Here is a 22,122-nt window from a genome sequence, read left to right on the forward strand (position 1 = left end):
TGGTTACTTTAGTTTGCATTAGCTGAGACATGGTTCACGTCTTGATGGCCCACATCAGTTGGAGCCACAAGAACCTTAAAAATAATCCATCTCAAAAGTCACTTAGTAAAACCAAGACTTAATATTACCATTTGGACTCATTAAAACTTTGGTTATTATTCAAGTACATTCTAAAAATGTCAGCTAAATAATATACACAGTATGAATACATGAAAACTTTTTATAACATTTGATTTTATAATTCAAATGGCAATAATGATAGCTTTTATATTCAAATACTGTGCATAAAAATATTTAAGATATTTGTAAAGATCAAGAAGTGTTCTTGTCCATTTTTAACCTTACAAGAAACGCTATAAATACGCTTTACAGGAATATGTCATTTTAAGTGTGACACAACTGAGGTCCTGAGCATTACAAGTCATTTTAGCCCCAAACACCAGAAAATACAGTGAAATACATGTGTTTAACGTTTCATCTTAACAGTGATACAGGAAATGTAAACACAAACATCCCAGATGATGTGACCACAAATATAATCCAATCTTGTGTTGTGTTCTGTAGTTTCCATGATTATGGTCAATGGTGTGTTTTTAAACCCGTGTCAGGAAGTTGAGGTTGAGGCTGCTGGGGATCTGGATGGTCTCGAGGGCCACAGGTGAAGGGTTGAAGGGGAAGGTGACTGGGAAAATGATCTTCGCATCCATCAGTAACTGAGAAGACTCCTTACGATCCTTTAATAAAGTCTAGAGAGAATGGAGAAGTGGTTTACCATGTAAATCCAACAATAATATAAAAAAAACATTGAGAAATGACTCACCTGTACAGACTTTATGAATAATATAGACACTCTCTCCTCAAACTCATTCACTGGTGTGTACAAGCTGAGGATTTTCACGATCTGTCCCAGAAAGAAACACAGAACATCGGAATTAAACTGAAGGTTTCAGCTCTGTTCAGCTCTCTCACACACACACACACACACACACACCTGTTCAGCGGTGAGAGCCGTGCACATGGTGCAGATGGCCTCTGCGTCGTCCTGGCTCTTCTTTTTGATCTGCAGAAGCTGAGCGGCCTGAATCAGAGGCTCCAGAGACTCACGCGCTCCACTGCCCTGAAGATCTTTATCCAGCAGCCACTCCTCCAGCTGACATACATTATATCTTACATGAAGGACAAAACAATAATAAATCAATGAAAAAAATTATACATAATTCTATAAATTTGTATTTTTTTTTTTATTTAAAGAAACTTTATAGAATTATATATATAAAAGTTTAATGTATATATAAAAATGTAAATATATATTTTTTTATTAAAATGTAAACTGTATATGTACACAAATATAATAATAATAACAGGTATATATAATACTCCAGTGGAATGCTATTATACATATATATATATATATATAAAGGTTATTTACAGGTTTTAGAAAAAGTTATAGACAATGTAAAACTGTAAATTAGTAAACATAGGCTATACCATGGAAGCCCATTTCCACCACTAAATAAATAAAAAAACTAGGTAGCTGATCCTTTTTAAATCTCAAAATTTTTTCTCAGAATTGTGATAGAAACTCGAAAATTTTGACTTAACTCGCAATTCTGAGGAAAAATAAATGTCAGAAATGCGAGATATGAACTCACAGTTCTGACTTTTCTTGATAAAAAGTTGCAATTACCTTGTTTTATTTTTTATTTAGTGGCGGAAACGGGTTTCCATACTATATGATTTTTTGTTTTTTAAATTATGAAAAAAAATGATTCAATCCAGACTACCATCACGTCAAGTGGCCTCTAGTGGCCAGTACCTGATCTGCAGGCCTTTACTCCAGGAGCACATGTCCTTGCGGAGCAGCAAGTTGTTGAGCGTGACGGAGCAGAAGACGTAGAACTGCTGTTTGATGAACTGCCGGACCACCTCGGTGTCATTACCATGCTGAAGCAGCGTGTAATAAAACACATCCAGCTGCTTCAGAATGGACTCCAGCGAGTGAGAGCTATCCTCGTGGACACTGGACGTGCGCTTCCTCATTCCTGTGGGCTTTACGCCCATCACACCCTGAACAGTCTCCGTCTCCAGCATGGCTGGTGCTAGAATGAGGACAAGAGGGAATGATCTAACAGAGAGTGTCTATTAAATATTAAAATGTTTATAACCATAGCATGCAGAGTTACCGATCTTTGGGTGCAAAATATTTTCTATAACCCTGATGAGCTGCTGGTAGATCTGAATAGCCAGATCACTCAGAACCTGGCGGTACTCAGACAGGTCAAAGTTCGTCAGACAGTGTTTGTTCTGCCGTGGCGTGTTGTGCTTTGTGTACGCCTAAAAGAGGTCAGGAAGAGATAACATTAAGTCAGCATTCATACAGCAGTAAATTATAAAAAAAAAAAAAAAAATGTAGCATCTAAGGAAAAAGATTTGTTGAAGTGCATTCTGGGATTGCGTTTCTTGTGAAGGACTTGTTTGATCAGGACAAGATATTTAATAAATGCTGCTGCCATTTTTTTTTTGAACAATCTTCATGCAAGTAGTATAATACTGATGCCTAAAATGCTATCTAGGTAGGCAGCACACTAAGGTTTGAAACACAACACACAATCTACCTCCTCTCCACTGTACTGCCTCAGGCAATGTAAGAAGCGACAGGTGTTTGCCAACCAGAAGGAACTGGTTTCAAAATCTCCACGTTTCTGCAAAGATAAGTAAGTTCACAGCATGTTTTATCAGATGTTTAACTGAAATAAACTGGACCAGATTTTTCATAGTAAGATGATTGACTATAAATTTCCTGACTGAGAGAGTCTGTCACCTTCAGCACGTTCTTGATGGTGTTGATGGAGGAGTTCAGCAGGGTGGAGACCCGCTGGTCATCGTTGGCGTAGTCGGCGTGCCGCAGACACATGAAGAGAATGTAAGCAGGCAGACCTGGGAGCAGATTCACCGCCACACCTCGGGGTTTGAGCTCTGTGGATCAATGCTCAAAATGACTAAAAATCACTTTTTTCAATGGAATACAAGTAACAGCCTAAATACAGCAAAAGAGAGGAACTGTATACATCTGTATTGTTAAAGTTTCTCTGCTGATTAGATTTATGATGTTCAGATCACCTGTGATGAGTATCTTGAACAGTTTGCTCTCATCTTCTCTCCTGTACTCCAGCATGCCTTGGAAATCCCTCTCTATGCGAACGATGCTGACCGTGTGACCGCTCTCGCCAACCGTGTTCTCCGGAGAGGACTGCTCGATATTAACACCTGCTGCCACCACCAAAATATGAATACTTTCTAAATAAATATGATCTTGGGATGCCACTCCTACAGAAATTCATGTGTCAATTCATCTACGAAACTGAATGTTTATGCTTTAATGTTTTCAATTAGTGTCAGTCTTTTAACTTGACAGATTATATTACTAGGTTTTATTCAAAATGAGAAATCATTACCTTCAGCCTCCCCAAACTTCTTCATGTATATTTTCAGGTGTTTCTTTAGTTTGCGGACCATTTTGTCCTGTGTCCCCATCTGCTGTAAGAGTTCCTAGAATGTACAGAAATCATTATAATACAGAAGAATACTTACTATGATATATTAAAATGTATATTTACCATATTTTGTTGCGTGAGGCGACTGATCTCGTGCTGCAGGCTTGCTTGTATTCGGGCATCATGCGGAAGCTCCAAGCTGTCTGACAGCATCTGCTGCTGCTGACCAAGCTCCGCCCTCAACCGCTGAAGCTCTGCCCTCAAACCCTCCGCCTCCTTCTCATGGGACTGTCCCTGAGTTTGCAACTGCGACTCTAGAATCCTGCAAAGAGAGAGAGATATTAAAATATCATCTAAGCCAGTGTTATTTTAGTATCAATGATATACTAATAGTTTTTGTTAATATTTTGAATTTTATTTTATTTCTATATTTTATAGTTTTAATTATTATTTTGGATAATTTTTTAATAATTTAGTTGTTTTGTGTCATTTGTATTAGTCTATATAGCTTTCATTAAGTTCAAGTTTATTTTATTTAGTTTTAAATCATTTTAGTACTTCAACAAACTAAAAGAAAATGAGAAACGTCGGCAAGTTATATATTTTACATTATTTCAGCTAACATTTATTTAATTGTTTTTATATTGTTTTTAGGTAAAGCCTTTTAGTGCATATGATATGAATTTCTCAATCAATTTTTTAAAAATATATATATATTTTTTTTTTTACAATTTCCTACACAAATGATGCATGTTCATCAATAATCAGTAAAAGAAATAAATTAAAAAAAACACCCCCGGTAGTTCATCATCTTCCCTAAAGGGGGCATTTAGCCAATTTGTTTACCAATATAAAAAAAGACATTTCCACTTAAAAAATGACTCGTGTAAATGGTGTGTGCAAATTAGTATATGTGAGAAAGAGTGTTTTTGTATAGTAAATCTATTTTATTTCACCTGTTAGTTTCCTTAAGGCTCTCATAAGCCATCCAGAGTTCTCCATCCTCATTGAGCTCATGAAGGTCCAGTGTGGGGGATCTGAGAGAGAAAGAGTCATGATTTCCATTATAAGGAAGAATGCATGTTACAGACTGATGATGGATATAATGACTGTAAATACAAATTTATGGAATATGAAAGATGACAAACCTGCTCGAGTCACCTGAATCTCCTTCAGTTCCCATTTCCTGAAAAATAAATGTGTATACACGTATATATTAACTAAAAAAAATGTAACAAATTATACGATTTTTACATATTGAATGTCAAACAGCTGAAAAAAAGTTTGCACACTACCTTATGTTTAAATGCCTCGTGGTTCACCAGTTGAGAGCGCAAAATGAGCACTTCCTCCTTTCGCATTTCAAGCTCTTCAGTGGTAGAGTTGAGCTGTTCCAGGAGCACCTTATATGCATGACCTCCAGGGGACGCCACCTTTGACCCCGACCCCTTACTGAGGGACTGACGGAGCTCCTGCAGATCTTTCTTCAGCTTCTTATTGTCAGACTCCAGCTCCTGACGCTGTGAGCACATCACAACACACACACACGTGTAAAAGACAAACAGAAGAGTTTTATGAAGTGTGTAAAGGCGTGTTTTTGGTACCTTCAGAGCCTCATTGTCTCTCTCAGCCCCTAACAATCTCCGACAATCTTCCAGTTCCTGAAAACACAAAGAAAGATCATGCATGACCACAGAATTTCTTTTTTATTGGTTGACTTAAACCGAGCTGTTCTGGCTCTTACTTTAGTTCGTTCCAGTTGTAGCTGCTCTTCTTTGGTGTCCATCTCCCCCTGCAGGTCCATCTTCTCCTTCTCCAGCTCAGCGACTCTCCTCTGCAGCTTCAGCAGCAGGGACACATCAGCTGCCATCTGCACAGCATCCTAGACACAACAAACACAACCATCAGATTCTTTCCAAACAGATAATCTAGGAGTAACTTAGAAGTCAAACTGCTTTTGGAAACTGACCTCTTTTTGCAGCGAGCTGACCTCTGACCCTATGTAGCCAGAGTCGGCTCTGTTATGACCAGGTTTAGAGAACTCCTTTTTAGAAACACAAAATATGTTACAATAGTAAAAATGTAATGTAAAATAGCAATGTATTAGAAAAAAAAATTATTACTTCAGCCGCCTCTTTTTCTGATCTGAGATCAGCGTAGCGCTCCTCCAGCTTCAGGTGCTCGGACAGAAGGTTTTGGTAACGGAAGCGTTCCTCAGTCAGCTGTGCTTGCAGGCGCTCATCCATGACATCCTCATGGGTCGACTCTGACTTCTCTGTTTAAGACAGTGCAGATGACAACTGCTACATGACTCTCTTGGTATGTAAATCCAGTTTTGTACATTGTTAACCACTTAATAAAAAAGTTTGGCAGATAAACAGATCCACTGGTCAAGTAACTACCAGTGTGATGAATAGGACTGCTGAAGAGTAACTTCCTCCACAAGGAATACAGATACTCTTGCCCAAGCCATCACCAACCACAATAGTATTACTAGCTATAAGGTTGGAGCTTTCCTGAGCAAAGCCAAAACAGCGTGAATGCACCTTTTATCCGCTGCTCCTGTTCCTGGATCAGTCTGTTCATCTCATCTTTCTCACTCTTCAGCAGTGTGTTCTTCTCATTCAGTTCAGAAACCATCTGCAGACAGCGGTTAGGTGATTGATCACACTGTTTTGTTCACTCTACAACACACAAGCTTTTGTTCTATAATTATTAAATCTCAGCAGTTTAAAAGAAACCATGAAATTGGATTAGAATATAGTTAACAAACTTAGTGTTGTAGAAGTATACAGTATATATGTATATACACACTCTCATGATCACCAAAGCTGCATTTATGTGATAAAATATACAATAAAAACCGTTAAAATGTTTAAATATTACTATATTTTAAAATAACGGTTTGCTTTTTAAATATATTTTAATATGTAATATATTCCTGCAATGGCAAAGCTGAATTTTGTCCTGCTTAAACCATGATATAATTTTAGTAGGATTCTTTGATGAAGAGAAAGTTCAAAATAACTTAATATAAAAGATAAACCTTTTATAACATTATAAATGCCTTTACTGGAACTTTTGATCAATTTAATGTTTCCTTGCTGAATAAAATGATCCATTTCATGAAGAACATTTTTTTTATATATAAAATTTACTGCACTACTGTTCAAAAAATTTGAGGTGACCGTTTTTTAGGTCAATAAGTGATGATATAAAAAAAAAAAAAAAATTTGTATATATATAAATCACACACTATTTTAAGTAAATAATAAAAAATATATTAATGTAAATAGTACCTCTTTGTTCTTCTCCAGCTCCTGACGGAGCAATTCCAGCTCCTCCTGTAATGATGTCACCAGGTCTCCACGGTGACGGGACTCCTCTTCTGCATCTTGAAGAGTCTTGAGCTGCAGGTGCAACTTCTCCAGCTCCGTGGCACTGTGGCTCTCCATTTGTCTAATTTGCTCGGAAAGCTCTCGGTTCTCCTTATGCTAATGACACAAAACAAATATTCTGTAATTCATACATGGATTACTCATTATATATCAAGACCGATGACGATGAAAGAGACTAAGGATACCTGCTCATCCAGTTTCCTCTGAAGCTGCATGATCTTGTTCTCCATGCCGAAGTTGAGCTTCTTGTAGTGCTCGACCGATCTGGCTTCAATCTTGAGTTTCTTGAGCGCTCGACGGGCCAGCATCCTGCGCACGCAACACTGCAGGTACACCACAGCCCGCTTGATGCGACGGAAACGCCAGCGGGCCAGGAAGCCACGCACCCAGCGCTGGATCAGTAAAGCCTTGTGCTCACACACCAACTGTGAAAGAAAACAAGATGACAAGCTCTGTAAAAGCTGCTTTCATCCTCAATCCAACATGGAAGCACTTGCAACCCATGTTACTTTCATAATGTAACATTCCTGATTGAAACAGTGTAGAGAGAATTGGACTGGGAATCATGGGAAGATATACTAGAATGGTACTAGTTTTAAATAAGGTCAATTTATTTCATGTGAGGTTTTGAGCTGGAGATGTCATAAAACAAATAAATGTTAGAAAACGGCTGGTCTCTTGGCTGAAAATCAAACTCTAATTCAATTCAAAAGTAAAAAAAACAAACAAACAAAAAAATTACAAATAAAAGAGTATAATACATAATATGTTTTTTGAATACATAATATACACTACCAATCAAATGTTTTTAAACAGTGATTTTTAATGTTCTGCTCTTTAAGCCTGCATTTATTTGATCCAAAGTAAAGCAAAAACAGTAATATTTTGAATTTTTTTTACTATTTAAAATAACTATTTAAAATAAAATAAAATTATTCCTGTGATTTCAAAGCTGAATTAGCATCATTACTCCAGGCACATGATCCTTCACTAGTCATTCTAATATTGTGATTTGCAGCTCAAAAACATTTATTATTATTATTATTATTATTATTACACTGAAAACAGCAGAGTTGGATTGCTTCAGGTTTTTGGATGAATAGAGACTTCAAAAGAACAGCATTTATCTGAAATATAAATTTCTATAATATTATAAATGTCTTTATCATCAATTTAAAGCATCCGTGCTAAACAAAAGTATTACTTTATATAATTTGTCCAAAAACATTGAATGGTATAGTGTATAATGTTAAAAAGTTTTTATTTAAGATAAATGCTGATCCTTGGATCTTTCTGTTCATCAAAAATACTGAAAAAATAGTATTGTACTATTTTAAATATTACTATAATAAAAAAAAAAAGTTTCTTGAATAACAAATCAGCATATTAGAATCATTTCTGAAGGATCATGTGACACTGAATTTTCAGCATCATTACTCCAGTCTTCAGTTTTAACATCACAGGAATAAATTACATTTTAAAATATATTCAAAATAGAAAACAGTTATTTCAAATAGTAAAAATATTTCAACATTTTTACTGTTATTGATCAAATAAATGCAGGCTTGGTGAGCAGAAGAGACTAACCTGTAATGTTAAAAAACTTTTGACTTATATAAATTATAAAACATTTATATATATAATAGAATTTTAAGAGGGAAACTGCAGTAGATAATAAATTCAAATAGTTCACTGCCACTTTAAATGAATGAGAATTAGTGTTTCTCTGTATTAAGAAATAGTTGATACTCCTGAGAGTCAGATTTTTTTTTTTCTTCTAGCACTTTTTTTTTACATTTGTTAATACAAGCCTAGATATTTATCTGCTCTGCTACACCACAAAAACTAGTCTGCATACCCGTTTGTGCTCCAGTCTGGCTGTATAGCCGCGCAGTAACCTCTGGATGAGAACCGCTGCTGCTTTCTGTCGCTGGAACTGTCGTCTGGCCGCCCACATACGTGTGTTCTTCTGGAAGATCACTGCGGCCCGCGTCCTCCTCAATGTCTTGCACAAGCTAAGCGAGGGTAGATAAAACACACTGTTAGTTTAGTTTCCAACCAGAATTACAATTGATCTTAATTTAAGTTAATCTACAATATTTGTGAGTGTGACGCACCATCGAGCCTGGTGTCCTCTCTGGTATCTCTGCAAGGTAATGGCTGCTTGGCGAATACGCAGGTATTTCTTGCGGGCGAGCCAGCAACGGATAGTTTTTTGGATGTTGATGCAGGCCGTACGAAGTTTGTCTGCCCTCAGTTTTTCCAGGTAGGCCACCTGTCCAGCCCGGAAGAAGATCTTTGTTTTTCCGAACTGGTATTTATCTTTGTTCTGCAGAGGGGGGACAAAGTAACATTAGACAGTTTAAAAACCTCAAAACACCTCAACCTCAACCAACCTAAGCTGGTTTGTAGGATGTGTTGAATGGTTTAGAGGGGTTTGGGACACTTTTTTTAACTGAGAGATCAACTTAAACCAGCCTAGGTATGTTTTTACATGCTCTTTGTATAGAGAAAGAACAGATAAGAAGTGTGATACCTGCACAAGCCGTTCTAGAACACTCTGGCAGGTCAACTTCCAGTCTGAGAGGATTTCTTTCTGCCTCATTAGAACACGATAGCGGCTGAAGAACTCTTGATAAGTCCACCTGACCAGAGAGAGATCAAGATTATTAAAACACAAACAGACTTCAAATCCGTTAAGGCATTTAATGAATTTTTAAACTTGATTAGAATAAGGTTAATAAGGGGTTTTACTGGCTATTCTGTTATTAGATTGCCACTTCAAAATATTTTATTTGTGCTTTTGGGTTTGTCACATCTGATTGGTTCCCTTGAATTGGTCGCAGCCAATCAGATTTCAAGCAGAAGGGACACTGGAAAGACATGTGAGTTATTGAATTAGCACCTGGAAGGGAAGCCTGCAGCTGAGATGCGAATGGTTTCGAGGACTCCACATGCTCTGAGCTGCTGAACGGCTCGATGGGGGTCCATCCTACAGACAGAGGAGAAGACACTATAGTGACCCATGTTACATAACGGTGGATTATGTCTGAACTCAGTTTACTGACATGAAGGGGGCTTTGACGTCATTTGGTTTGATACAGCGCACATAATGTGGGGTGGTGGCGTTCAGTGTGTCCATAAGCAGGTGCAGAGAGTTCCTGAACTTTAAACAGGAGGAACAAAAGCTTCAGACAAATAAGATCTGGCTGGACAATATCGGTTTCAACAGAGCAACCGCCCACTTTTCCCACATTTTTTGGCAGCTTTGGTTATGGAAGCATTTTTCCCATTCATGCTCTCAATGATTTATAGAAGAATAGTATATGAAAATTATGAAAAAAGAGAGGTACAAGACTGTAAAGACAATGAACTACAATTCCATAATGCATTGCTAATAGAATAAAATAGAATGAAACAAAATAAAACAACAAATGTATTATCATTGACTTTAAGAACGAAACAAAACAATGTTTTAGAAAGTTTGGAGCCAGTAAGATCAGTCAGTAAGTCTCTATTGTTCAAAAAGGGTGCATGTTTATTTGATAAAAAAAAATACAGTAAAAACAGTAAAATTGTAAAACTGTATTATTAATTATATATTTTTTCCATTGTAATAGATTTTTAAATGTAATGTAATATGCTGATTTGGTGCTCAAGAAACATTTCTTATAAAAGGTAGAAAAGTTATTTCTTCAGGATTCTTCCATGAATAGAAAGTTAAAAAGAACAGCATTTATGTGAAATATTTTATAACAATGTAAAAGTCTTTGTCACTTCTGATCAATTTAATCTATTCTTGCTAAATAGAAGTATTTTTTTTTTATCACACCCAAACATTTGAATATATTTAACTATTAAACTGTTTTGTTGTTGTTTTTAATAAAACATCTGAGCTCACAGTCAGTCTGTCTTAAAGGAAAGTCTGGAATGATATGAGGGAGAGTAGTATTCCTATAAAAGGTTTATTGTTATTAGTATAATCAATTAATGGAAATAATTGGGGTTTTACTTTCAGGGCCTTACTGTATCAACAGTTCAGAGGAGAATGAATAACAGCGCTGGATCTTGGTTTTGTTGGTCAATTCTAACCTGCAGTCCAACTGACTTCTTGTGCTCCCTAAAAGACTGGGTGGACCGTCCAATCTTTGCACGACCAGATGGTGCTGTGGTGCTCAGAGCTGCAGGTGTTTCCTCATCCGGAAAGAGCTCAACCAGTAAGGCGAACTGTGAGAAAACAAGACAGACTTTATAACGGAGCGATATGCTACTTGTGACAATTACACTCTAGACCAGTGGTTCTCTCATTACTTGATATTAACACTAAACCATGACCATCACCAATCCATGTTTTGGGCTCCAACCCACCAGAGCAAAAATCCTCTCTAAGAAGCCAAGATGTTCATGAACCAAACAGCAGGTGGCGATACTTAACTCATTTATGTTGAACCATACATCTATTTTTAAGTTACTAAGGGAGCAGAGAATAACATTTGGCAAGCTCAAACATGTTCCTGGTTCTCATTATGACTGTGCAGAGCACAGGAAGCTGAATTTCTGTGCCAGAAAAATGTTAGTGAGCTATGCTGAGATGAACACACCTTACTAGCCTTCAGCACATTAATTTGTTCTTCATTGACTGTGTCTTTATTTTTCTCCAGAAATCCATCACACTGGTATTCAACCTAAAACAGAAATCGAGAGATCAAATGGGAAGGACTCTTAAGAATTCCTCATAATAAGTGCATATTTCCTCCCTGTACCTTGTCTGCAAAGTGCAATATGATGAAGGCTTTGTTAGACATGCGCGGCTTCTCAAAGTGAGAGCTTTTCTTTAGGTGAGTGTTGTACAGCTTTTGCGCCCATGATTCATCTGAACCTTTTGGCATCTGAAAGCAACAAATCAACGTGTTCATCACAAAAAAAGAGATGCTTATTATATAACATTAATGGTTTAATAATGTTTTTTACAGTGCATTCTTCATCTAAAAGATCTAGCAAGCCCATCTTGGCCTCGATCAGGTTGATGCATGGCTGGTTGTCGTAGAAATCGATGAGCGTCCATGGTATCTGCTCCTTCATGTACTCCTCCTGCTCCAGTTTGAACACGTGCTGGAGGGGAAATGCTTTCTGTGAGTCGTGATGTGCTTGGACATGACTGATAATTTTGTGAATGCCGGAGCAGCTGCCACACGTTTGAAAATGCTGACCATGTTAAACTGCTGCTGGAGCTTCTCGTTGGCGTAGTTGATGCAGAACTGCTCGAAGCTGTTCACCTCGAACGTCTCAAACCTGGGCATAACAGTTCACCTAATTTTCCTGCAACTGTATTTTTAACATCAATAAAGAATGAAGATGAAATAAAAGCACCTCACCCACCCATAGATGTCTAGGACACCGATGAACGAGTGCGGTTTGGAGGAAGTGCTCAGGGCTTTGTTGACTTGGCCGACGATCCATGAGAAAAGCTTGGCGTAAATGTGTTTTGCAAGAGCATCTCGGCCGTTTATGGCCTCCAGTTGGGTAACAGGCTTGTTTAGGGTTTCTGTGGCAGTCTTGAGTTTTTTATGGCACAACCAGTGGGCCATGGACTCGTACGACACCTCAGTGAGGTCACAAAACACTGCCAGGTGGCCGCTTTCATCCTGTGCCGACAACATAGTGTGGAATCAATGTATGAAAATGCAAAATGCGTATTAAAGAAACCATTAATTCTCAAGCACTCTATGCTACCTACAGAGGTGCAACAACTGGAAGATCCTTTCTCCTTCAACTCCACATTCCCCAGATGAAGAATGGCTGACAGGATTTGGAATAAATCCATTTGGTGCGCCTCTGTAATTCCTGGAATCAATCAGCAGATACTGGCACGTTTGTGGTTGAAAGACTAAACCAAGAGTATGTGAAGAAGCATTTAAAGGGTTTATATCATGAGGAATCTAATTGTCCTGGATCCTTTGAGATAAAAGAGCTTCATGCACAATGAAAATAGAATTCAACTTCATCCATGTTATCCAAATTATGTTACCTATTTATCATTCTGATAGTTAGTTAAGCCAATAAAAGAAGAACATATAGGACCCTTGTGTACGAAACACCTCTTGGGCACATGGAAAGGCAAGATATTCATACCCAGCAGTGAAAAAGCTTTCCTTGTGGCTTCCATCTCCTTCAGGTCGTTCACTCCCTCGATGGCTGGACTTCTGCCTTGGTTAGTGTAGGGAAAGTCATCAGCGCTACCTTAAGAGAAAGACTGGTTACTGAAGAAAAGGAGTCCACCCTGAGGGAAAGTGCTGAACAGATTTACTTATTACAAAATATCAGCTGTCAGTTGATTTGAAGCCTACAATAACATGAGTGAGTGAGTGAAGTGACATTCAGCCAAGTATGGTGACCCATACTCGGAATTTGTGCTCTGCGTTTAACCCATCCAAAGTGCACACACACAGAGCAGTGAACACACACACACACACTGTGAGCACACACCCGGAGCAGTGGGCAGCCATTTATGCTGCGGCGCCCGGGGAGCAGTTGGGGGTTCGATGCCTTGCTCAAGGGCACCTAAGTCATGGTATTGAAGGTGGAGAGAGAACTGTACATGCACTCCCCCCACCCACAATTCCTGCCGGCCCGGGACTCGAACTCACAACCTTTCGATTGGGAGTCCGACTCTCTAACCATTAGGCCACGACTTCCCAAACATTAATAACCCATTATAAGATGTTTAGTAATGAAGATGCTAACGGTTTACCTGATTTAATTATAAACTATATACTGTGTGTGTACTGTATCATACCTAACTTGAGACGTTTAAACTGAGGTAAATGGGCACAAGCACAGAGCTGATAGAAGATGTGATAGTTCCTCTCCTCACATGCCTAAAACCGGAAACATGATATTTCCACATTAATACATCAGATTTTATATTTATTTGATATTAAAGCTACTATGTTTTATAATACTGAAATCAATGGTGACTCTTTCGAATTTTTTAAATAAGTATGCAGTTGAGATGAACGAGCAGAAGACTAACCTGAAACACCACTCTAGACTTTTCCAGAAGGTACGTCCTCATGTTGGCTCCAATGATCTGGTGTTTCCTGTCAAACCCAATCTCAATATACTTCCCGAAGCGACTGCTGTTGTCGTTTCTCGTCGTCTTGGCATTTCCTATAGCCTACACACAGAAGAGATCTAGATCTGTTTGGGAGTTTCACCGGCTGGCAGAAGCTAGCTAGATAAAGATAGGTAGCTAAATGCTGTCTTACCTCCATGATGGGGCTGGACGCCAGCACTTTCTCCTCCACGCTGGCCTCAGCAGAGGAGCCGCTGACCGTGGCGAAGTAACGCATGGCATATTTAGCAGAAACCGTCTTCCCTGCACCAGATTCACCACTTACGATGATGGACTGGTTCTTTTCATCTCTTACAGGAGGAAAAGGAGAGATTGCATTGTTACTGCCAAAAATTATAGACATTTTCTTAGATACAATCTCTTGCAAAAAGGGTGTGCGCACATACCTGGCCATCTGTTTATAGGCCTCCTCTGACACGGCAAAGATATGAGGGTCCATATCGCCCATGTTCTGCCCACTGTAAGCATTGATGATATCGGATCCATATATTGGAAGACTTTCATATGGATTGATGGCAACCAGAATGATGCCTATTTTTATTTTAAAACAAACAAATGGTTGGTTTTTTTAATTTCTGGAGTTCTGGGTCAAAGGTCAGACTGAATTACAACACATTTTCAGACTTTTTTCTTTACTTTGCATACTGTTATGCAAAACAGTCTAATCTAAAAACAGGAGTCCATAACTCAAAGTCTAATGAGCTCCACAGTACAGAGGACAAGCTCAGCTGGGCCACATTTTATGGTTCATATTCACTAGTAATATCTACAGGTAAAAAGTCTACAGGTCAATGCTCAGCTAAAATCAAAAAATAAAATAAAATAAAAAATATGCAATTTAATTGTATAACTGTAAATAATTAATTATATTAAATAGAAATGAAACTAACAGAAAAAAATTATATATATATATATATATATATATTAAATTATATATATATATATATATATATATATATATATATATATATATATATATTAAATTATATATATATATATATATATATTATATATATAAAACAAACAGCCTCAGACATACGGCTTCATAAAGACACTGAAATGGAATAGAAAATTAATTCAGGTCAATGCTCAGAAATAAAATAATAATAATTATAATAATTATAGTCAAATAAAATAAAAAGTGAAATATTGAACAAACTGATTACATAAAATACCATTTATTTAAAAATTATTTAATCTGAATTAAGTAACATAAGAAATCTCATATTCAGTCATATTGCTTTCATAAGAGTTGACTTTGCTTATAAGATATATTAAAATCAAAGATCAGACTTTTCTGTACACTTCAATGTCAATGTCACAAAGAACATTCTGATTACCGCAGTAGGTGTAGATGAGTTTGGAGTCTGTGAATCGGACCCGGAGGTTGTGCAGGACGGCCGGTTCATGGAGATAACTGAGAGCAGTGAGGTCGTTCTCACCCACCAGGATGTCCGGGTTACGAAGAGGCGGCAGACCACCACTCTTTGGGTCCAACTTGTACTCAAACTCCTGCGAAAAAGTTACTCGAGTTCAACTGCAGCTACTGTGGGGAACTAAAATGCTCTTAAACTGAATCGATTGCCTTGTCCTATAAACTTTTACAGTATGTGTGAAAGTTATTTGTTGAGTACTTTCTGTCATGAGCTCTACTGTCTACATGATGTAGACTAACTTTTATTAAACATAGAATAGTCCTTTAATATAAAATGAGCTAGATCATCTAGTGCACGCGTGTAGCTTAAACGTCAGTGGTGTTGTGGGTAAAACATGCAAAAAGCTTTAGGTATCACTGACACACTTGCAGGAGATAAATTTAGAGGACATTTATCTCAGGAAAACCACAAGCTTAACTACAGAAGTGCGTCTTTGGCATGGCACACCAGTTAAATGTTACACAGAGCAATGGGTGCAGTTAGAACTATGCAGCAATTGGAATTCCACACCCATTATTTTTTCCACCAGTCTGACTCAACTCTGCCTCAAACTTGACTCAGTGCTGACTCAAGCAGTCCTCAGAAGCTGATCTGGTCAGATGTGTCATGTTTTCCCTTCATACCCATGTTGGATGGATAAACTGGGTCTTAAGCTTTTACAAAATGGTGTAAGTGAAAAAAACGTTGATAGTCTCACGGTCTCATCCTCCAGCTGTAGATGCAGGACAGTGTCTCCGGGCTTGTAGTCTTTGGTGAGCTCTGCTGATCTCCACACCTCTGTGGTGTCTGGGATCCAGATTCGAGCAAACTGCAGGCGGTCAACACCACATTAGTTTGAGTAGCATGTTTTTTTAATGCAATTCAAAGCAAATATAAAACGGTTGAAAAAAAAAATGAATAGAGCATTTTATTATGTTTTGTTTTCCTTTTTTTAAGAATCAAACTATCAATGCATCCATATTTAAAACAAGAATTACATTTTCCTTTTAGGTTAAAAATTGTGAAATTGTATGATTTATCTCAAATTAGAGATGCAACTCAAGATATTTGTTTGGTTTTACTTTTCTTTCGACTTCAATCAAGCATCTGATTGCTTTATCATTTATGCATTCACAGTTTAAACAATAAATTAAATGTAATGTTATAAAATGGTCTAATTTACCTAAAATAAGAGATGCAAACCAGATTAAAGTTAATTTCCCCCCCAACTTTAATCAAGTGGCTGATTGTTGTGTGATCAATGCATTCCTTTTTAAAACAAGAAATTACATATTATTATTAAAATAGATCTGCAAATATACCCAAATATAAGAGCTGCTCCTCCGAATTTTTTTCTTTTCTTTCAACAAGCATCAAATTGTTTTATCAATCCAATCATATTTAAAGCAGGAATTTAAAATGTATTATAAGTTCATTGTTTGTTTGTTTTAATACAATCCGCTGCTGAATGTTTGATAGTTAACCAAAAATAAATTCTAATTAATTCTATTAGCCTTTTTAAAGTTCCCCGTAAAAAGTGCTGTAAGATTGTGTGGATGGTACAATGTTGCACGTTTCCACTGCTCCGATGAGAAAGTAGCGGGGTTTAAACTCTCATACCTTCGAGTACAGCTCCGGCGCTGCCATCATTGGGCTCTGCCTGGATTCCCGTTACTCCACAAACATCGCAACTCTCTGCGTCTGCGGGGGCTTAGAAAACAGACATTGAGAAACAACAAGTTTCTACAATATCTCGGCTGGTGGTGTGGAAGTGTGACAGCCGGTGGGGAAATACATTGAGTGGCACGGTTTAAAAACTAATACCTGGTTCCAGTGGAACATAATGTAGTGTTCCGCGAGAGGGCGCTTGGTGGCTCAATGAGCCGCTTCTCCATTGAGCCGCATTTAAATCTCAGGATGATTTTTGTCTCACTGGAAACATGTGCAAACAAAATAGTCCAATCATTTCATTAAATAAATTACCAAGACAGACATATGGCATGTAAATGAAAACTCGTGCCGGCATTTCATACGATTTATAAAAAAAGGATTAGCAATCGACATGTAATCACAACAGCATAGGATTGATCCGCCGCTGAGAAAAGTAATAGGTACCACGTGACAACAACGGAAAAGACTGATAAATTTCGGTATTTTTATTTAAAATTAAACAAAACACTACAACTAAATGTAACCTGTTTGTGAGAAGTATAATAATATTTAGTATTAATTTAATTAAAATTAAAACATTATTTCTATACCCCGCCCATTTCACGGTTAACGTTGATTCTTCCCGCTTGTCGTATTTCAGTGCCAGGCATCTTTGTATGCCAGGTAACGTTATAGGTATAAAGCAATATTTGTCTTTTGGTCATTTTCATGACTTTTGAACTATTTGTTTTTGTATGCTTTACCAAATCACAAAACCTAAGGAAGTTATTTATATATCATCGTCTTCGCTGCTGCTGTCGTATACGTAAAGCTGTTACTCACCAAAAAGAAAAGAAAAAGAAAAAATGTAGGGGGGAGGTGGGAGAGACACCGTGGCAAGGAAAGGCTTGGAAACAGTGCCGTCTTCTGGTAATTTTAAATTACAAGCTTTGGCCATATTATAGTCACCTGAAAAGGAAACTATAAGAATGAATGCTGTGGAAACAGGGCCATGCATTATTTATGTCTCTTCAAATGTGAATAGGTTCTTTGTATATCTATGTCCTCTCTGCTGACAGGAGCTATTTGTTCATCTTCTTTGCTTTGATATGAACAGTCGCTTAAAAAAAAAAATCTAACAATAACACAAGTCAACATGGCAGAGAATGGGCTGGAAAGAGTGAGTAATTGCACTCCACCCAGATATACTAAAGACAATGAAAAATTCTTAAGTTGGTTATTTGTATTACATGAAAATTCAGTCAGTGAACAGTGCAAGCTAAATCAGTGAAAGGTTTGGTTAAATTTTAATTTAACTAAGACATGAATCAAATTTGACTAGACAAAGCTCAATGCTAGTAGTTTCCATTCAAATTTGTCTAGATAATTAAAATAATTTTACTTTTTCAACAGCAAATCTCCAACCTGTAGAGTTCAGAAACAACTACTCAGTCACGCGGCACATGTGCAAAACTTCGTTTATTTACAAAACAAGTGGCACAGTTGTGACAGTAAACGTTTGTACAGCTCCAGTGTTCTGCCAACACAATCTAGAGATCAAGCGAAGAGCTCAACACACGTCTCAGTGTGAGCGAACACACGTCACCCGACAGAAACAGACAGTTTTCAGGTCGTTTTTTTTTTTATAATTCACAAGTAGGAGCCAAACCGCAAATCTCAACCAACGAACTTCAAGAGCGCATGGAGTTTCTTCAACTTAAATCAGCTGATGTCTACGAGGCCTTTTGCTTCTTCTAAGAGGCACAGTTGTGGCAGAAGAGGTGGATGTGATTATTTCAAGTCCAGTCCATGTTTTCTATTCATGCAGATCTTATTTCAAGACAAGCACAGAACAAAGAAGATCAAAAAGTGATGGAAAACCCTAAAATAATACTGATCTCCCATGATTTCTGTGTTTAAACCTTAGCATCAATACATCAGACTGTTTTGGGGTAGATCCGAGTGTGATGGTAACAACAGTACATGTATATATTGGGACGTTTCTACAGGCAGAAGATAAAGAGAGTAAGAAAAGACAGCAAAAGAAAGACAAAAAACACTCGAGGCTGAGGGAACACAGTGGAGAGGGCAGGAATGGCATCAGACGGCGAGTTTGCTGGCCACCAGAGACTGTTTGCGCTGGGGCAGGTCCTGAGGGGTGGGGATGTGGTCTCCAGTGATCTCCGTCTTCTCCGCCGCTGCTGTCGGGAGCTGCTTGTTCTTCATCTTGGCTTTGGCCATGTTATAGTCGCCCGAGTCGAAGTATTTTTGCTGCTGTGAATAACAGCGTCATTATTTTCAATTGTGAGCATTGTTTTCAATACTGAACTTATATTTTAAAATTGGTTTTCAGAAACATACCCCTTTTTGGAGTCTTTTTCGCAAAAGATCGGACCCCCCCGGCCTGGTCCCGAGATGGGGGTATCGGGCCTTCAGTTTGACCTCTTCAGCCTTTTCTGGACTTACAACAGTGTCCTGCATCTCCTACATTAAATGTGGGATGAAATCCACGTCAAAACACAAATTCTTAAGCAGTAGGAAGCAGATCTAGATAGTTGTTTTTACCCCAAAACAAATTGTTAAAGTTAGAACATCTACATTGAACCAAGCAATATAAAACGATTTTTTGAAAACTTAAAACTTAATTTCCCCCTGAAAAAAGTTATTATAAGCATATATTATACATACAACTATTTACAGTTCTATTATAGACACATATTAAATTTTAGAGCAAACGTTAGTCTAAAGAAGCTACGTTTTCAGCATGAAGCCGAACTACAAACACATACATTGTTCAAAAAGACTATAAAAAAATAGCTTTTAAGTAGAGCGGTTGTTTTATATGGTCTAGCAGGTGCAAACCCGATAGATTTATGGAGATTTTATTTTAACACGAAGGTAAAGTGAATCAATACAATCATATTGTCAGATGCGGAATGGCCGCATACAAAACGTGTTTGAATAAACAAACCTGCTGCTCCTCCGTGCTCGCCTCCACTTCACCGGACATCAGGACAGATTAAATGCAACAAAAACAAAATAAAACAAAAGACAAAAAACAGGACACTCTTTACTCGCCCTTTGAGAGCCGTCGGGAAAGATCGTTAACTGACCGTCTGCCGCCGTCTTGAAAATCCCGAATGTTCTTCCTCGAGAGAAACACGACGCGACTCACACGATCACTGTGAGCTACACCGCCGCCCCGCGGACTGGAGGATAACAGCGGCATAATGACAAATACCTTTTGTTTCATATATTAAAATGCATATAAATTTATTTTATTATAAATTTAGAATTATGAAATGAAAACGTTTATTGAACAGTAGAGCAGACTGCTTACATAAAATGCATATAAATATGAGATTTGTGTCTTAGTAAGATTATAATTAAATGTTCAGTTTTATGATCAAAGCTCTAGTTTTAATTAATGACTTCACATCAGAAGGACACGTGAAGCATGACCTGAAAATGTAAGAATTATACAAAAAACTCAGTTTACATTCTATAAATGTATGAAATATCAATCAGATGACAGAAAACATTTCAGGAGATTAAACTATTTCATTTACAAAAATAAAATGTTATGATTTTGTGCATCTGATTTATCTCAAACAGTTTTAAATGAATGTCATGTCAGCACACTTCATATCAGTTTATTTTTTGGGTTGGATAGAAAAGCAAAATCACAAGAAAAGCATTTGCATTTAAATCATCTTAATGTACACAATTATCCTTAGTTTCATTTACATACATAATCTACAATGGTAAAACAATATAAAAATATGCTTTTATTTAATTTGAAATAAAACAGCAAATATTGGTCAATGGCATGTTTCTTTCTAATATGAATAAAAAATATACACCTGAACAGACCACATTCGATAGTGTAAACAAAGGGTGTGCTTAAATAAAGTGAAATGTGATAAATCATCCTCACGCCACAGTCATTCGTCTTTTCTGTTAATGCAAAGACATCCGCTGTACACTTCACTGTAATCTCCTCATGAGAGGACCAAGCATTCTCATACAACTGAGAAACTGTTCTAAAATACTAGCAATAGTCCCGTTAGTTCTGGAGCCGTGACACTAGATAGTACAGCAGGAAGAAGACCACAACCAAACCCACGGCTATGTAACACAAGATCTTTCTGTTGTCTCGGCCGGATCGTACCATTGTGGAAAACCTCTTCACACTTCCAGTCAACAGGCCAGTTGCACTGAGAAAATTGGAGTCCTGAGTAAACAAGGATGTTGAACACATGATGAGTTAAACCCATGTGCCAACACTGCAAATACAACATACAACAATGTCATAAAAATAAACAACCATGCCATCCAAGTATGTGTTCTGTTCCTCAGCGTCTTTGTCAATGTCATACGCCAGCTGTGAATGAGACCAATAACATTTTAATGCAACAAAATGACTTAAAAAATACAATAGAATCACATTATATATAGAAATCTGACTTACAGATTTGAGTCTAGAGACTTTACTGGCCAGATTTTCTGCCATCAGTCTGTTTTCAGCATCCAACATGTCATCCACAGCACCATGTCCTGTCAATCACACACAATTCACTGTTATTAAGCTTAAAAAAAAAAACACTACATGATTTCATATCTGGACACATTCATTTTCGAGTTTACTTGCACTAGTAACATCAACAATAAATATAATTTTGTTTAGACCAGAGAGGCATCGTAATATTGAAATATCATGTGGATATACTAATAAAATAGCTGAAATGAAAATATGACTTTATACTAAAATAAAACTACTACGTGTCACTTACCTCGATTCCATGAATCAGCCATCTTTAAAGAGCCAAGCGGCTAATAACCACACTCTTAAACACGCCGAATAGCACTAAAAACTATTCGTTTTAACTGTAAGTGACTTCTTAAACAAAAGCTAACACTCAGACGTTCAGTAAAACTGTTGTCAACTGTTCAACAGCTCACATTTGTCTCGAAGCGAACCGCTGATCAGCGCAGCAGAGTACAGTCGCTGGGGATTCTGGGATATGTTT

General features: G+C 37.4%; 3 protein-coding genes across 5 annotated transcripts; all 3 read right to left on the bottom strand.

Moving 5' to 3' along the window:
- Positions 1 to 206: 206 nt before the first annotated feature.
- LOC132124577 (unconventional myosin-Va-like) lies at positions 207 to 17,237 on the bottom strand. 2 transcript variants are annotated; one of them, XM_059535655.1, is made up of 40 exons: positions 17,063 to 17,237; positions 16,161 to 16,271; positions 15,368 to 15,539; positions 14,414 to 14,558; positions 14,161 to 14,317; positions 13,926 to 14,069; positions 13,689 to 13,770; positions 13,025 to 13,132; positions 12,630 to 12,736; positions 12,272 to 12,537; positions 12,103 to 12,184; positions 11,864 to 12,004; positions 11,656 to 11,781; positions 11,494 to 11,577; positions 10,985 to 11,119; positions 9,961 to 10,058; positions 9,798 to 9,884; positions 9,429 to 9,537; positions 9,010 to 9,221; positions 8,751 to 8,907; positions 7,078 to 7,317; positions 6,794 to 6,988; positions 6,041 to 6,134; positions 5,618 to 5,769; positions 5,464 to 5,538; positions 5,239 to 5,376; positions 5,099 to 5,155; positions 4,790 to 5,014; positions 4,643 to 4,680; positions 4,451 to 4,531; positions 3,618 to 3,816; positions 3,456 to 3,549; positions 3,121 to 3,267; positions 2,822 to 2,976; positions 2,616 to 2,702; positions 2,184 to 2,334; positions 1,817 to 2,099; positions 992 to 1,166; positions 821 to 901; positions 207 to 746 (listed from the first exon to the last, which is right to left on the bottom strand). In XM_059535655.1, exons 1-40 carry the CDS (start codon positions 17,090 to 17,092, stop codon positions 594 to 596), a joined length of 5,373 nt encoding a protein of 1,790 aa, XP_059391638.1. In that variant the 5' UTR covers positions 17,093 to 17,237; the 3' UTR covers positions 207 to 593. The 2 variants fall into 2 exon arrangements, with proteins under 2 accessions (XP_059391638.1, XP_059391637.1); XM_059535654.1 differs by having other exon boundaries at positions 3,121 to 3,270.
- Positions 17,238 to 18,556: 1,319 nt separating this feature from the next.
- Positions 18,557 to 20,245, bottom strand: LOC132125066 (cAMP-regulated phosphoprotein 19-like). Of its 2 annotated transcripts, none has more exons than XM_059536278.1 (3): positions 20,064 to 20,245; positions 19,454 to 19,576; positions 18,557 to 19,363 (listed from the first exon to the last, which is right to left on the bottom strand). In XM_059536278.1, the coding sequence occupies exons 1-3, from the start codon at positions 20,100 to 20,102 to the stop codon at positions 19,193 to 19,195; spliced, it is 333 nt and encodes a 110-aa protein (XP_059392261.1). In that variant the 5' UTR covers positions 20,103 to 20,245; the 3' UTR covers positions 18,557 to 19,192. The 2 variants fall into 2 exon arrangements, with proteins under 2 accessions (XP_059392261.1, XP_059392260.1); XM_059536277.1 differs by having other exon boundaries at positions 18,557 to 19,366; positions 20,064 to 20,239.
- A 523-nt stretch (positions 20,246 to 20,768) lies between these two features.
- On the bottom strand, positions 20,769 to 22,094 carry LOC132124984 (BET1-like protein). The gene is made up of 4 exons (XM_059536174.1): positions 21,886 to 22,094; positions 21,564 to 21,649; positions 21,420 to 21,476; positions 20,769 to 21,326 (listed from the first exon to the last, which is right to left on the bottom strand). The coding sequence occupies exons 1-4, from the start codon at positions 21,905 to 21,907 to the stop codon at positions 21,159 to 21,161; spliced, it is 333 nt and encodes a 110-aa protein (XP_059392157.1). The 5' UTR covers positions 21,908 to 22,094; the 3' UTR covers positions 20,769 to 21,158.
- Positions 22,095 to 22,122: the final 28 nt, after the last annotated feature.

This window comes from Carassius carassius, chromosome 43 (genome assembly GCF_963082965.1).
Source record: "Carassius carassius chromosome 43, fCarCar2.1, whole genome shotgun sequence".
Taxonomy (NCBI): Eukaryota; Metazoa; Chordata; class Actinopteri; order Cypriniformes; family Cyprinidae; genus Carassius; species Carassius carassius.

Coding starts and splice junctions, on each gene's coding strand:
- LOC132124577 (XM_059535654.1), bottom strand. CDS start 17,092: ATGATGGCAGCGCCGGAGCTGTACTCGAAG. Junction 6,135..6,793: donor AGCTGGAGAAGAACAAAGAG/GTACTATTTACA, acceptor CGCTGTCTGCAG/ATGGTTTCTGAACTGAATGA. Junction 5,156..5,238: donor TACAACTGGAACGAACTAAA/GTAAGAGCCAGA, acceptor TTGTGTTTTCAG/GAACTGGAAGATTGTCGGAG.
- LOC132125066 (XM_059536277.1), bottom strand. CDS start 20,102: ATGTCCGGTGAAGTGGAGGCGAGCACGGAGGAGCAGCAG. Junction 19,577..20,063: donor CGAGCACGGAGGAGCAGCAG/GTTTGTTTATTC, acceptor CATTTAATGTAG/GAGATGCAGGACACTGTTGT. Junction 19,367..19,453: donor GAAAAAGACTCCAAAAAGGG/GTATGTTTCTGA, acceptor TGTTATTCACAG/CAGCAAAAATACTTCGACTC.
- LOC132124984 (XM_059536174.1), bottom strand. CDS start 21,907: ATGGCTGATTCATGGAATCGAG. Junction 21,650..21,885: donor GGCTGATTCATGGAATCGAG/GTAAGTGACACG, acceptor TGTGATTGACAG/GACATGGTGCTGTGGATGAC. Junction 21,477..21,563: donor AAGTCTCTAGACTCAAATCT/GTAAGTCAGATT, acceptor TCTCATTCACAG/CTGGCGTATGACATTGACAA.